The 13,054-nt window shown below is 36.7% G+C and overlaps 1 protein-coding gene across 2 annotated transcripts; it reads right to left on the reverse strand.

Annotated features, from left to right (window-relative positions):
• Positions 1-4,036: 4,036 nt before the first annotated feature.
• LOC133738586 (uncharacterized) lies at positions 4,037-12,980 on the reverse strand. Of its 2 annotated transcripts, XM_062166148.1 has the most exons (15): positions 12,664-12,978; positions 12,211-12,441; positions 11,783-12,097; positions 11,469-11,576; positions 10,613-10,802; positions 10,126-10,388; positions 9,199-9,328; positions 8,519-8,598; positions 7,159-7,392; positions 6,999-7,075; positions 6,618-6,709; positions 6,044-6,126; positions 5,285-5,356; positions 4,827-4,952; positions 4,037-4,291 (listed from the first exon to the last, which is right to left on the reverse strand). In XM_062166148.1, the coding sequence occupies exons 1-15, from the start codon at positions 12,796-12,798 to the stop codon at positions 4,250-4,252; spliced, it is 2,178 nt and encodes a 725-aa protein (XP_062022132.1). In that variant the 5' UTR covers positions 12,799-12,978; the 3' UTR covers positions 4,037-4,249. The 2 variants fall into 2 exon arrangements, with proteins under 2 accessions (XP_062022132.1, XP_062022133.1); XM_062166149.1 differs by lacking the exons at positions 4,037-4,291; positions 4,827-4,952; positions 5,285-5,356; positions 6,044-6,126 and having other exon boundaries at positions 6,667-6,880; positions 12,664-12,980.
• Between the last annotated feature and the right edge of the window lie 74 nt (positions 12,981-13,054).

Consider the following 13,054-nt stretch of genomic DNA (forward strand, 5'->3'; position numbering starts at 1 on the left):
CAAACTGCTAATGATTATATGGGCACTCTGGAATAACAGAAATAATGCTCTATGGTCTAGAACTCAGCAATCAATGCAGGACATTGTCCTAAGTAGCTTCACATGGTTGGAAGAATTTCAAAAAGCACGACCGGCACCAAGTCGAACCTTGAAGCATAACCGGCAGCGGTGGCAGCCAGAGAATAATGGGAGGCTTAAACTTAATGTGGATGCAGCTTTCTTACCAAACCAAACCCATGGAGGGGTAGGAGGAGTTCTGCGGAACTCAAATGGACAGTTTGTCGCTGCTTTCGCTAGACCTGTGCAGTGTACCGCCTCTCCTAAGCAATGCGAACTACTGGCAATAAGAGAGGGCTTCGATCTGCTGTACTCCCTTCAAGTCAAGGATGTCACAATAGAAAGTGACTGTATGGAGGCTATTCATGAGGTTCGGAGGCCTGGACATCAACTCCTAGCGAATGGGGGTATCATTGATGACATACAGCAAGCTTGGAAGAATTTAGATGGAGTGTCTTTGATCTACACTCCCCGTACTTGTAATTATGTGGCGCACCGCCTAGCTAGTATTGGATTTGAAGCAGCACAGGCTGTGGTTTGGTTAAATCAAGCACTAGAGTGTATACTCGATGTACTTGAAAATGATTGTAAACAGCTCACTTGAGCTCCTTCTCAATAAAAGTCATTTCTTTGATTCAAAAAAAAAAAAAACCTCTTTATATATTGGGTCTATGGAATTTAGGGCCTTGAGGATTTTTTTTTATAAATTACACATATCAGCATAGCGGAAAGACCTGTAATCTAAATGGTTTCAATTATTCTCTAATTAGCCTTAGTACAAAAATTGCAAGAACCCTTATACCTCAAAAACTAAAATTGCAAGAACCCTTATACCTCAAAAACTATATATATATATATATATATATATAGGGATTCACAAGAATTCCATGCCTAGGTGACCTTTTCTTCTTTCGTTAGCTGGTCCATGTTCCTCCTCTTTACAGCCTAAAAAAAACTCTAATAGATGCTACATGCTGTAAAGAAAAAAAACACTACATTTATCAGATACAAAGAGAAAAATATTAAACTAACCCCTAAATAACTATGAGTAAGATTGATGTCAAATAAACTTGCAGTCAAGCCAATAAGTTGTTCAACATCACCATTTTTAATTAATTATTTTAAATCATAGAATGACACAATCAAAATCGGAGACCCTTAGTTCTCATAGTGATTTGAGCGTTTTTCATTCGCCTATCGTGTAACAATCAACACGATCTTTAAAGATGGGAAGTGTTTTCATCCCGGTTTATCATACCTCTGTGATTATAAGCTAGCTAAGAATCTTATGGTTCTCACTTGTGCAAATAAATAAAAATGGAAAAAAAATGTTAAACAAGGCACTGAGCCTCATTTAAGCCTGACTTTGTGTAGGTCCCGCACCTCGATCGACCTCCCGGAGCTCCAACAAAGCCTCTTCCTCATCTCTTAGAGCCACCACAGCAGCCTCATCTAGCTCCCCAGCTTGTCACTCTTCGATAGCTGTATCTACCTCGTCTGTGAGTTGGTCGCCGAGCCAGACGAGGTCGAGAAAGGTAGATGGAACAGGGAGAGCAAAACAGTTTTAAAAAAAAAAAAAAAAAAAACAAAACAAAAAACGTTGATAAAGGAAAAACAATTACTTTTGGGGAATAACAAGAGAAAAACAGAGATTTATTGGGAAAATTCTATCCAAGTACAAATTAGGTGGAACAAATGGGGTAGAATTAGACTTTTGTAACATTTCTCTTTCTTTTCTTTTTTTTTGAAAAAGTTCTGAGGATTGGGATAACACACATCTTTCAGTGTGATTAACTTCTCTTGTATAAGCACAGTTAGCTTCGCTTACACATCGTTATTCTCGCTTGCCTTATGCACTGTTAGCCTCACTTGTGGGCGTGGTTGTGGGCACTTACTGTTGCCTCTGAAAATCACCTCGGCCAAGATAGCCGAGAGATCAAGGAACAAACGTCCTTCTTGCTGAATAGATTGCGGGGCGTGCCAGCACACGACCAAAAGGCCAAGTGTGCAACTGTAATGTAATGCATTTTTCTGACTTATCAAACGATTGTTGGCCGAAGGAACTTATTCTCAGCCGATAGTCCGCCGCCTTTAGATCAAGGACTTGATGGCTAAAGGTCGGGTGAATTGGGTGTGGTTGTGAGAGTGTGAGTGAATACGAATTGTCTGGTCACAGGACATAGGTTAATTGGATCCAAGTAATAACAGGTAACAGTAAAAGCGAACTCGTAACGAATGAAATTCTCAATATTGATAGCTACTATGTGACTACAGACACTAAATAACATGATCAAATAAACAATGCAACAAAGGAAATAGAAAGCAAATCAAAGACAATAATAATAAAGTTGAAATCTAGAACGGCTGAACAAATAAACAAAACAAGTTGAAAATTATTAACTATTGTTTGAAGGAGAACAACGAAAACAATTCAAAATCGATACTAGGCTACAAGAAAGGTAAAGTGACTGAAATTGTAACTAGCAAAGCTAACTAACTAAGGAAGCAAACAAACATTCTACCTAAGCAAAGGGTAAAACGAAAACAAGAAAGCTTGATGGCTTGAGTTTCTGGAGTTGTGTATGTGATGTTTTCAGTCGATGCTTCTATTTATATTGGTTGTCTTGCAACTTGAACTGATCTCTTGACTCTTTGAAGTTGAGTGAAATTTAGCCTCTTCTTGGCTTAATGACTATCTTGACCTGGCTCCAATGCTTTTCTTCGGCTGACTTGATGCTGGACTCCGTCTTGATCGGCTTTGATGATCATTATCAACGACTGTAATTAATCTTGAAGTAAACTGTCTTGGATTGAACTCCCCTTATCGACTGATGTGAACTTCACATCGATTGAGATACTAACTTGATCAAATTTCATCTTTATCACTTATCGATCTCTCTGTCTATCGACTGCTTTCTTTCCGAGTTGAGTCCGAGTTGGAAACTGTCTTGAGCAACTGGCCGATGGGCTTTTAGACAATAAACCTTCTTTTGAATTGATGATTATGAGTCGGTCGATAACCAACGGCCTAACTTTCAAAACCTTCTATCGGCCTAGTTTTTATCCGACTTGTCTTGGACCAAATGTACTGCCCAATTATTCATCGGCCAATATATTTAGTCATCGACCCATTTGTTCGTTAAGCGACTTATTAAAATTTGAAATCGTTCAATAACTATATGCACATTAGCTATGTCTAAGTGGACATGCAAATGTGGGTACAAACACTTAAATGGGTTTAGGACTTTAGGCAATGTTAGTCTCACTTGCCATGAACATCGTTAGCCTAGTTTACATGGGTGTGGGCGTGAGTGTGGCCCGTGGGGGTGTTTACACCTGTTAGCCTAGTATGTGATGGCGAGGAGACAAATTATTTCGAAAAATAATGAGAATTGAACTTGCAACCTTCATAGTGTCAGTTATTCAACATAACTAACAGGTCACAACTCTTCAACTTCTCTAAATTATGCGTACCAAATGCTTAAACAACTCTAAAAAAATCCGTCCAAAATTTTGAGTAGAGTGTTTTAACATAGTTTGCCACTTTAAAAGTGCCATGGAGGCATTCGTGACATATCGAAACATGCCTAACCTTGTCAATATCCTTTTTAACCATTGACAAAACATGTTTTTTTATGACATTCTCCAAGTGGCAAAGCATTATTTTCCCCATATTTTGACTTGGGAAATTGTTAAAAAAAAAAATGGATTGAGATTTTGGGGTCCGTAGAACACTTACAAATCATGACTTTTTTTTTTTTTTAACAAATCAACAACTCATACAGCAACAACTAACTTATTGCGAGTCAAACTCACGACCTCCTACTTACAAATAAGATACTTATGTCACTAGACCAAAAGGTACTGGGCAAAAATCAGACTTTTGGTTGCAAAATATTTGGTGAGATAATAAAAACCTGCAATTTTGGCAAAAAAAAAAAAAAAAAAAAAACCTATAGTCCACAGTAGAATTCAGAAATAATACTGGACAAAAACAATTGTTTGTGTTGACTAAGACTATTGATTTTGTATCAAATTACACGCATGCAAGTGCATGATTCTGTAAAACGCAATTTCAAGCTTACGGACATAACGAGCCCTCCCATTGTACCTTACAACATTGCAAATACTTGTTCGAAATTCGAAATATATCTGTCCTGCCTACTGAATACAACCTACAACTGAATGTTTCCTACTCTTCCTCATCCTCTTCTTCAGATGCCTCTCTCAACCACTGCAATAAAAAACACATTAGATGCAACTTTTGTGAAACAAGACTTAAAATATGCTGGTTGCCGGATACATCAGCCCAACATTTTCTGAGTCAAATAAACCTGATGCACAAATTTGTCTCATACTGAAAGCATGAACAATAATGCAAATTATGGCCACACTGCATGTTTCGCAATATGTTTCTAATAGATGCATATAATCTACTATACATTAAAACAAGTATTGAACTCATATTTTTCTTTTTCCGGTTACACTGGAAGGACGAAACCTTTGACTTGGCCTAATCCTAACCCCTTCCCCACCTTCCCTCACTACTTGGGCCAACCCCAAGGGCTGAATTTATCTTTCATGGAGCTTGTGTGAGAAAATATAGACATCACGCAGGGCTCAGGCACTAGCATGTAAACCGGTAAAGAATAAAACTAAATAATGGCAATCATGCGAGGCCCAAGTATACATAACATTGTAAAGAAAAACAGAGGATTTCATTAGCTAACAAGCATTTTATTCAAAATTGAGTAAATAATCACACTTACTTGGATAAATGTTTCAGCCTGCCTAACAAAAATTCTATCTGATTCATCAGCATCTCTCTTTTCATCATCCCACCTCAGAATAGCCTCTTCCTGTATAACTTCTTGGTCATACAGTTGATAGAGTATCTGTAAAAGAACAATTCAACAATCAGAAGAACAAGTCCAACAACTTCATGACAGAACTGAAAGACTAAACCAGCTAGGTTACAACAAAACACTCAGCAAAACATTGGCACAGTACTTGATTCAAAATGTTTTTTGGTGGCATTGCATTATCCATAGCAATTTTTTCATTGCTCAAGAAATAAAAGGCTGGCAAAACACTAAGCAGAAGCATATCCACATTCATCCAGGGAGTTCAAAAGTTAACCAATTTAAAATGACTGCATTTCTCTGATCTTTTCATACCAATGCCGAGTATAATTTACAATGATCCAAAACTAAGTAGGCAAGCGTACCTTATCGAACACGGGGGAGAACTCCTTAGCGGACTCCAAACACATATCTTCAAATTTCATTATTACTTCTATCTGTAAAGTAACAAAAACAAATCATCACAAAGTATATAACAGCAATAAGCATTACATTAGCAACCATAAAAAATGTTAGGTCCAGGTTTCTAGCATTATACTAACTTTAAGACTATCCTGACTCCAGACCAAGAAAACTCTTAAACTCCTTGAAAAGACCAAGACCAAAGATGGAAAGTAACATTTGACACACTCCGGGTATAAGTTAAATCTAAACAATGATAGATATATGCACACAGAAACTATCCTAAAAGCTTGCTTAAATAGCTCCCCAGATATAAAAATATTATATATATATATAAAATCTTTCTTCTCAATGAAATGTTGATGAGAGGTGGAGATGACTCGAAGCACAAAAATAATATATATGAAGCATGAGTGCCATTTATGTTATTGTACCACAACAAAGTTGTACTACGATGGAGTGTTGTCTGGTCTTGCAAAATGAATCTTTTTTGCCTAGTAACTTTGGTTAAATTGTCAATTGATGTTTCTCTTAAACAAGTTCTCTCAAAGGTTTGTAAAGTAAATCAAATAAATGCAGCATGTCCAAGCAAATCAATGCCTCTACAAAAAGCTGAGAAGGGAGGGACATTTTACAATTAACCAAGTTCAGTGATGCAAAAAAGAAATGTGTTGATTGAACAAAAGCATGCAAGTATTAGTTAAAAGGACAGAAATCCAAACCTCTTCATCAATGTCTGATAGGTAATACTTCAGCAGTCCTTTCCATTTTGTAATTACCTTCGTAGTAGCTTGGACCAATTCAACTAAGGAAACAAAAGAGCATCAATTGTCATAAATACTAGAAGCCACACATTAGTGAATAGAAGTAACATCCAAACTTCCAAATAGTCGACAGACAAAAATAAAAGAATATAATTGTAAATTAAACTAGTAAAACAGACTTATGAAACCTTGAACACTTCATGGCTGCAATCTGGATTACCATTATCTGATTTTAACCTAAGAAATAGACATTCCAAACCCTAAATTCCCAACCAACCACACCCAGCTTCTTTTTTTTTCTTGGCAACTAATCTCTATATATTCCTTTGTATTTCTGACAATCAAATTGGTATGCAAGAAATACCATGACTCAACAATTCATAAGTTAAAATATTAACAAAGGGGGAAAAAAAAAAACAGGTGTCATTAATTGTTACCCAACATAATACCATTTAAGTCCCAGATATCACAGGTTTCCAATCATAGAGGGTTTTCTTAAAATTGAAAAGAGATAGCAGCCTCAGATATCTACCTGCTGAATTATGTGGAGTTTCTAATGCCAATTTCATCATTGAATAAAATATAGCTCCAGCACAGTTTGCAGTTTGCTTGTTGTATGACAATCTGCAACATTAAAAATGTGACAAGCGTCAATCACCAAAAAGTACACAGTAAAGCATAAACAAAACAACGGAACATTTTAGGGTTGGAAAATGTCCTCAGAGGGCTCTCAGTAGATCAAAATACACAGGCAGATATAAGGACAGGTACTGAAGGCATTGACTGAAAGTGTTTCTGCATGATTGAATTAAAAGAACTTTCAAAGGATAAGTTATTACACAAACACAAAATAATAATGATAGTCACGCTACATGGTATTCCATAGATCTGCAAGAGAAAACCAAATGAATACCTCAGTGAGTTCACTTCTAAGACGACATTCTCTACTTTAATATTTTCATCCACAGCTCTTAGGAAGGTTGCTTCAACCTGCAGAAAACAATCAACTTGTTGAGGTTAGATTCAGTTTTTAACTTTGTAAACTTGTATTCATATAAATTAACATTGTTCACCTCATTTTCAAAGTAGGAACCATCTCTATACTCTTCATCAGAATCAGAATCAGGTTTCAGCTCTCCTGAAGGTGGGAGACTGCTGCCATCTGGATCAACCTCCAGATCATCCTCTGCAGCTTGTATCACCTCAGCAAGTTTCTCTGCAGGAATGGGAGCAACTGAATGCCTCCACTCTTCATCATGGCCTCCTTCACAAACTGACCAAACATAACCAGCCCCACCAATACCAAGCTGATCAAGAATAACAGCTCATATAAGAGAATATCAGGATATAAGCAGCAGTATAATCTATAATATTTCAAAACATTTCTAGTGAGGTTCAATTTTTTTTAATTATTACTAGAGGAAAAGGTGGGATAAAAAAAATGTCAGTAATCATTACATGAGCAGGACCACTATGAAAAGAATTTTAACATTATGCAGCCCACAAAAGAATGGTTAGCCCCCATCCTACATTTGGCCAGTCAATGCATTCCATGTTCATTTGTTTAAACCAAACAAATGCTGATTCAATCAATGATTAATTTTTTTTTTTTTTTTTGTCTCTTCTTTCCCTTCTTTTTGTTTCAATTTTCAGCAACACCATCATAGTTCAATGTTAATAATGTACATCATCTATAGTTCAGAATCATTGAGGAAAAAACAAATCCGAAAGTATGTTTTGAAAAGATAGAAAAAGATAAGATGTTCTCAGATACATGGTCCCAGGACAGTATCCCTCGTATTAACTTGTTATTTACCAGTTTGAAACCTTGTCCCCTTCTAAAGACCATTACAAGCCTAAATGCACATAAATATCATAGTCTACACCAAACTGAGTTTATGCAGCTTCAATCTTTGATCAGATTTATGTCAAGGCATCCCTAATTTCTGATGTGAAAGCTATACCACATCCTTTAGACCTGGACATATTGACCTCTCCACATATGCCTAATCTTATGTATAAGCAGCCCCATCATTTGTTCACTAGAAATTATTACTATCTTACCTACTACTTACTGAAAAAGAAGAATGCAAGAAGCTGTAAGTGTCTCAGTTTAATGAAACAAGTGACTCCTTTCTTTTCTTTTGTGAAACCAGAATCACTTGTGAACATTCCCTATCCAATGCTCATCATCTCAACACTTAAGGCAGTTTCTAGGATTTCACCCTAACATGCTTGACTGCATCACTTGAAACTTGAGTGCAGTGATTTTAAAACTTATGCAATTACAATTAATCAATACAAGACAGCTATCAACATTGTCTGACATGGTTTTGAAAGAAGGTTTTCTAAATAATAAGTCAAACTTGACATAATGAGGCAAGATGGTGAACTAAGGCCAGAACAAAACCAAATTCATAGCTAGGGGCTAACCTCAGATGTAGGCCAACACCGAGTCTCCTGTTGTTGGTTCGCTATTTCCCCATTCGATATATCCGGTGCATGTGTAAGAGCTGCATGTAACAACTCATAATAAGGGCATGTATCACTAGGAAAAGATGCATATGTTACTATCAGTAACTTTCACAAATAAAAGAAGCTAAATGTGCTTAAGAATACATATCTAGAGCTTGGCAAATGAAAGTATGAATACCAGATACAGTAGCTATGTCTACACAAAGAGAGTTGAAAATCAATAAAAACTTCTTCAGAAAAACAAATCCACATATACAAATACACAAGTGGCACTCCATTTACAGGTCTGTATTTGACTGACATGTACCAAAAACTAATTGGCAAGCATGGGTAGCATACTTCATATGGGACATTATCTAAATATCAATAGCAGTCAACTACACAAAACAGTACAACATCCTATAACAAGTGTTTTTCCATTGAATTGCTTAATTGAACCATTTCCATACTCACCTTAAAAAAACCACCACTATTCCAAAAAAGTTCATAGGCTTATTGTCTACAATATCTAAAGAAGTGATCATGCATAAAGAGGAGATCCCTAAAAATATCATAATAGGGTTTAGGCCATACTTTTGCTTATAACATAAATCAACAAGATCAAATTTGAAGATTAGGGACAAACGCTAGAGACTTACGGGAAATTTCTGCAATCCCAGTGCTATTGTCAGCATACTCTAGCTCCTCATCACTGTCTTGCTTTATTGGTTGTTGAAGTAAAGATACCTTCGAGTATGAAGGGACAATAAATTGTTGTCCTATCACAACCTGGAGGAAAAGCAATATCAAGAACACCTTAAAATCAGACGAAAGTCAGAAAATCAGAAATGAAATGTATCTTGCTCTTCCAAACTCAGAGGACAAACCAAATAACAATTAACAATGACAAGTTAAAGGAAAATCCATTTGAGCACTGTAAGAGTTCATATTTCCCAACGTTTATCTAAGACCAGGTTTGAGCATGAGTCGTGGGAAAGCTCATACATCCCGGTCTACTTACACAGCTGAACCTAAGCATGCCAAGTATGTACGTCTCCAAATGCAATTCTTCCTCCAGATAATCCATAACGTGTATACAGTGCTTTCTCTAGACGGCCTAAATAGGTATCCTCTAAGGCCAGGTGGTGCTCAGCTCTAAACTGATGAATAGTTATTTGATTACCAAGGATGTAACCTCATAATACTTCTGTTCAGAGGTAGCAATGCATATATGTTTTAAGAATTTACAATAAATACAAGGCAGGTCCACAAAGTGTGAGGAGCACAGATATCTAAGTTACCAATGTTTTAGTATTAAATCTTTCATATCATCACAAGGTTAAGTCATTTTGTACTAACGAAATCATATAAGTAACTGCTTTCAATTTTATAATTTCAACATCAACATACTTTACATGACCAAATGAATTTAAAACATTGCAATAGAAGCTGATTCTCGCATATAATTGTGGCAGTAATATAATTGGTATTGTATTCTGTTCTCATTTCGAGCATTATGATAGACGAGAGGTAAACTAGCATCCAGAAGTTTCAAATAGGCTATAAAAGGTTTTAGTGACACATACCTTGAAAGACAAAACTACACCCGATTCCAAAACTGCCCCAGACTTCATTATCACTCCATCACATACTATAGCATGCCTTAGCTTGCAGCCATCTTCAATGGTGACATTATCCCATATATAAGAACATTCTATGGAAACGTTTGGTCCAATAGAACACCCTTCTCCAATAACAGAATTTGAAATTTTGGTGTTGTCCCCAATCTTGGTGCCATTCCCAATGACTGTAAAAGGACCAATCTGTGCAGATCGTGATTGCCCTATATCTAAAGAGTAGCTAGTTTATCAAATCACACAGAATGAGATAGAAAAATTTAATTGACAAGGTTGAAAATTAGCAGACCATCAGTTTAGAAGTAAGGATACCAGGCTACATTTATAGAGTGATAATGATCAGTTATCACCCTAATTGTATAGTGCAACCTAAAACAAAATTGCCACCCCTCCCCATACATATACTGTGTAAATGTCACAGGTCCCTAATAATTACCTGAGGCTCGATACATCCCCTGTCTTTCCAGCTTCGTTGAAGAATCTCCGAAAAACTTAACATCTGGCACCAATGGGTAAGTCCATCTCTGAATTATGTCCTTACTGATTGTATCATAGCTTCTGAAGTTGTCAATCCTAGCCGCATAAGTCGAGTGAATTTCATGTGTGAATATTTTGTAACCCATAATCTGAATGAATAGACAGTTCCCTTATAAGAACTTTAAATTTGAAATAAGCATAGAGATGACCATTCCAAGATTGGGAAAAAAAAATGCATATTTTGTGGGAGAAGAAAAAATTATTTATATCTTGATAATATCATCACAAACCAACAATACATAAACATGTTAATATATCGCAAACCATTGATGAACTCCTCATTTATGCAAATATATATGTGCCAGTTGCATACTTCAAGAAACAATACACACATGCATGCATGCATTCAAGACTTGCAAGTTTTTCAATAAGTATAAATCGGTAAGTATCATAAAAACAATTCCCTGCCTCTGCAATATAGGCATGAAAGAAATTTCTAGATTGAGCAGTCATTTCTTCGATAACAAATATTTCGATGACTCAGTGACAAAGCCTCAATAGAGAAGGGCAAATCACATATCTATGGCATCTAATATAAAATGCTACAAACATTGAACGAGTAAAAACTAATAAATGGTCTCAAAAAAAAAAGGTTGATAACCCATTGCTTATGCTCATGCCAGAAACACACATTGGGTGGCCATCGTGTGTCTATGTGTCTGTGTCCATACCATGCCTCCCTAACATAAATGTGAACACAAACAGTGTACCAGAATATTTTGGATAAAAAGAGACATATCTTATGAGAGACATACATCATCAAGAAGCAATCCCTTTAAAAAATGACGACGTAAATGTTGATAGTCAAAATTGTCTGTGAAAAGGCTGAGGACTTCAGGAGAGCAGATGTCGATATAGCAATCCTGCAGATAAGACATGGGCAAGATTCTTAAACAGGCATTTTGTAGTATAAAGAAATAACCATAAGAAGCCCTACTAGAAGTCACCAAACAGTTAAAGGGTCGTTGAAAATAAGCAGAAAAGGAACCAAGGTAGAAATTTTATATAAAGATTAATCAATAATCTGAAACAAACAAGACAACTCCAACGGAATGGCTTGAGATATAACCTGTTTGTCATTATGCAGAGAAATTGAAGACTTATCAGCAAGCAATAACTTATCAAGATATATAGATCCCTTTGCATGTTCTGCCTTGTCCTCATAATATAAGAGCTGCTTTGTGTTGGGATCTACTGCCATAAAGAGCTCATCAGTGCCCAGTCGAGATTGGCGAGTGATTGGTGAAGGCTTTGACCGTTTAATAACAATTGTCATTACAGCATTACTATCCTTCTTCCTTCTCTCTTTATGTTCTTGAAGCACCTGAGTAAGCGACATGTTGCTCACGGTATCCCCACTGACCAGGACAAAATCTCCATGTATCTTGAGAGGACACAGAAAGCGAAAACCATGATTACATAGGCATAAAGTTGAACATACAACGAAATTGTCATACAAATGACGGGACACAAAGAAAGTAGAAGATATGAGCATACCACATTGCGCTCATATATCAAGCGCAGAGCATCTCCGGCACTAACAGAATCATGTGACTCAATTGTGGTGACGGTGAAGTTTGGTTGGGAAAACCACTCGGAATTGTCCAAATAAGTGATGACTTGCTTGGAGTGAGCACAGCAGAAAACAAAAACCTCCTCAACGCCAGCAGACTCAAGCCATGCCAACGTGTAACTGATCATCGGGGCATTGACCAACGGCAACAGCACCTTCATCACAAACAAAGGCACTGAACATGACGACACTATATCACGCATACCAATGCCATATTAACATTTAACAACGTTTAAAATCGATAATCAAGATAAGCGATCAAAATACACAAAGCTCAATTTGGGAGGGAGCATAAAACCCCGAAACTGTACTTGTTTTCGATTCGAATTCAACAACAGCATTATACATAACAAATGCACAAGAGGTTGAGAGAATACTTTGGGGCGTTCAAGAGTGATGGGTCGGAATTTGGTGGTGAAACTATCGGCGAGGAGGATGGCCTGGAGTGGGACACGTGCCAATTCCTCAGGGTCTTCTGAAGCCCTAGACGCGCCTTTCTTCTGTGCACCCATTCCCCGTCTTCTTCTTCGAGAATTTGAAAAAAAAAAAACCCTAATCAAAACCCACTGTGTGAGTAGGAAGGTTGGGATGATTTTTGACCTTTTGCCTCGATTCCACAAGAACCTGCTTTATATATGTTTTACTTGATTTTATTGGCCCTTCATGTTCAAAGCTCGGTAATTCCTTAGACAGTCTTTGAATTTTGTGATTTCCCAAGGTTTTTTTTTTTTTTTTTTTTTGGCAAAGATAACTGATACCATATATTAT

The sequence above is a fragment of the Rosa rugosa genome, chromosome 3 (genome assembly GCF_958449725.1).
Source record: "Rosa rugosa chromosome 3, drRosRugo1.1, whole genome shotgun sequence".
Lineage (NCBI taxonomy): Eukaryota > Viridiplantae > Streptophyta > Magnoliopsida > Rosales > Rosaceae > Rosa > Rosa rugosa.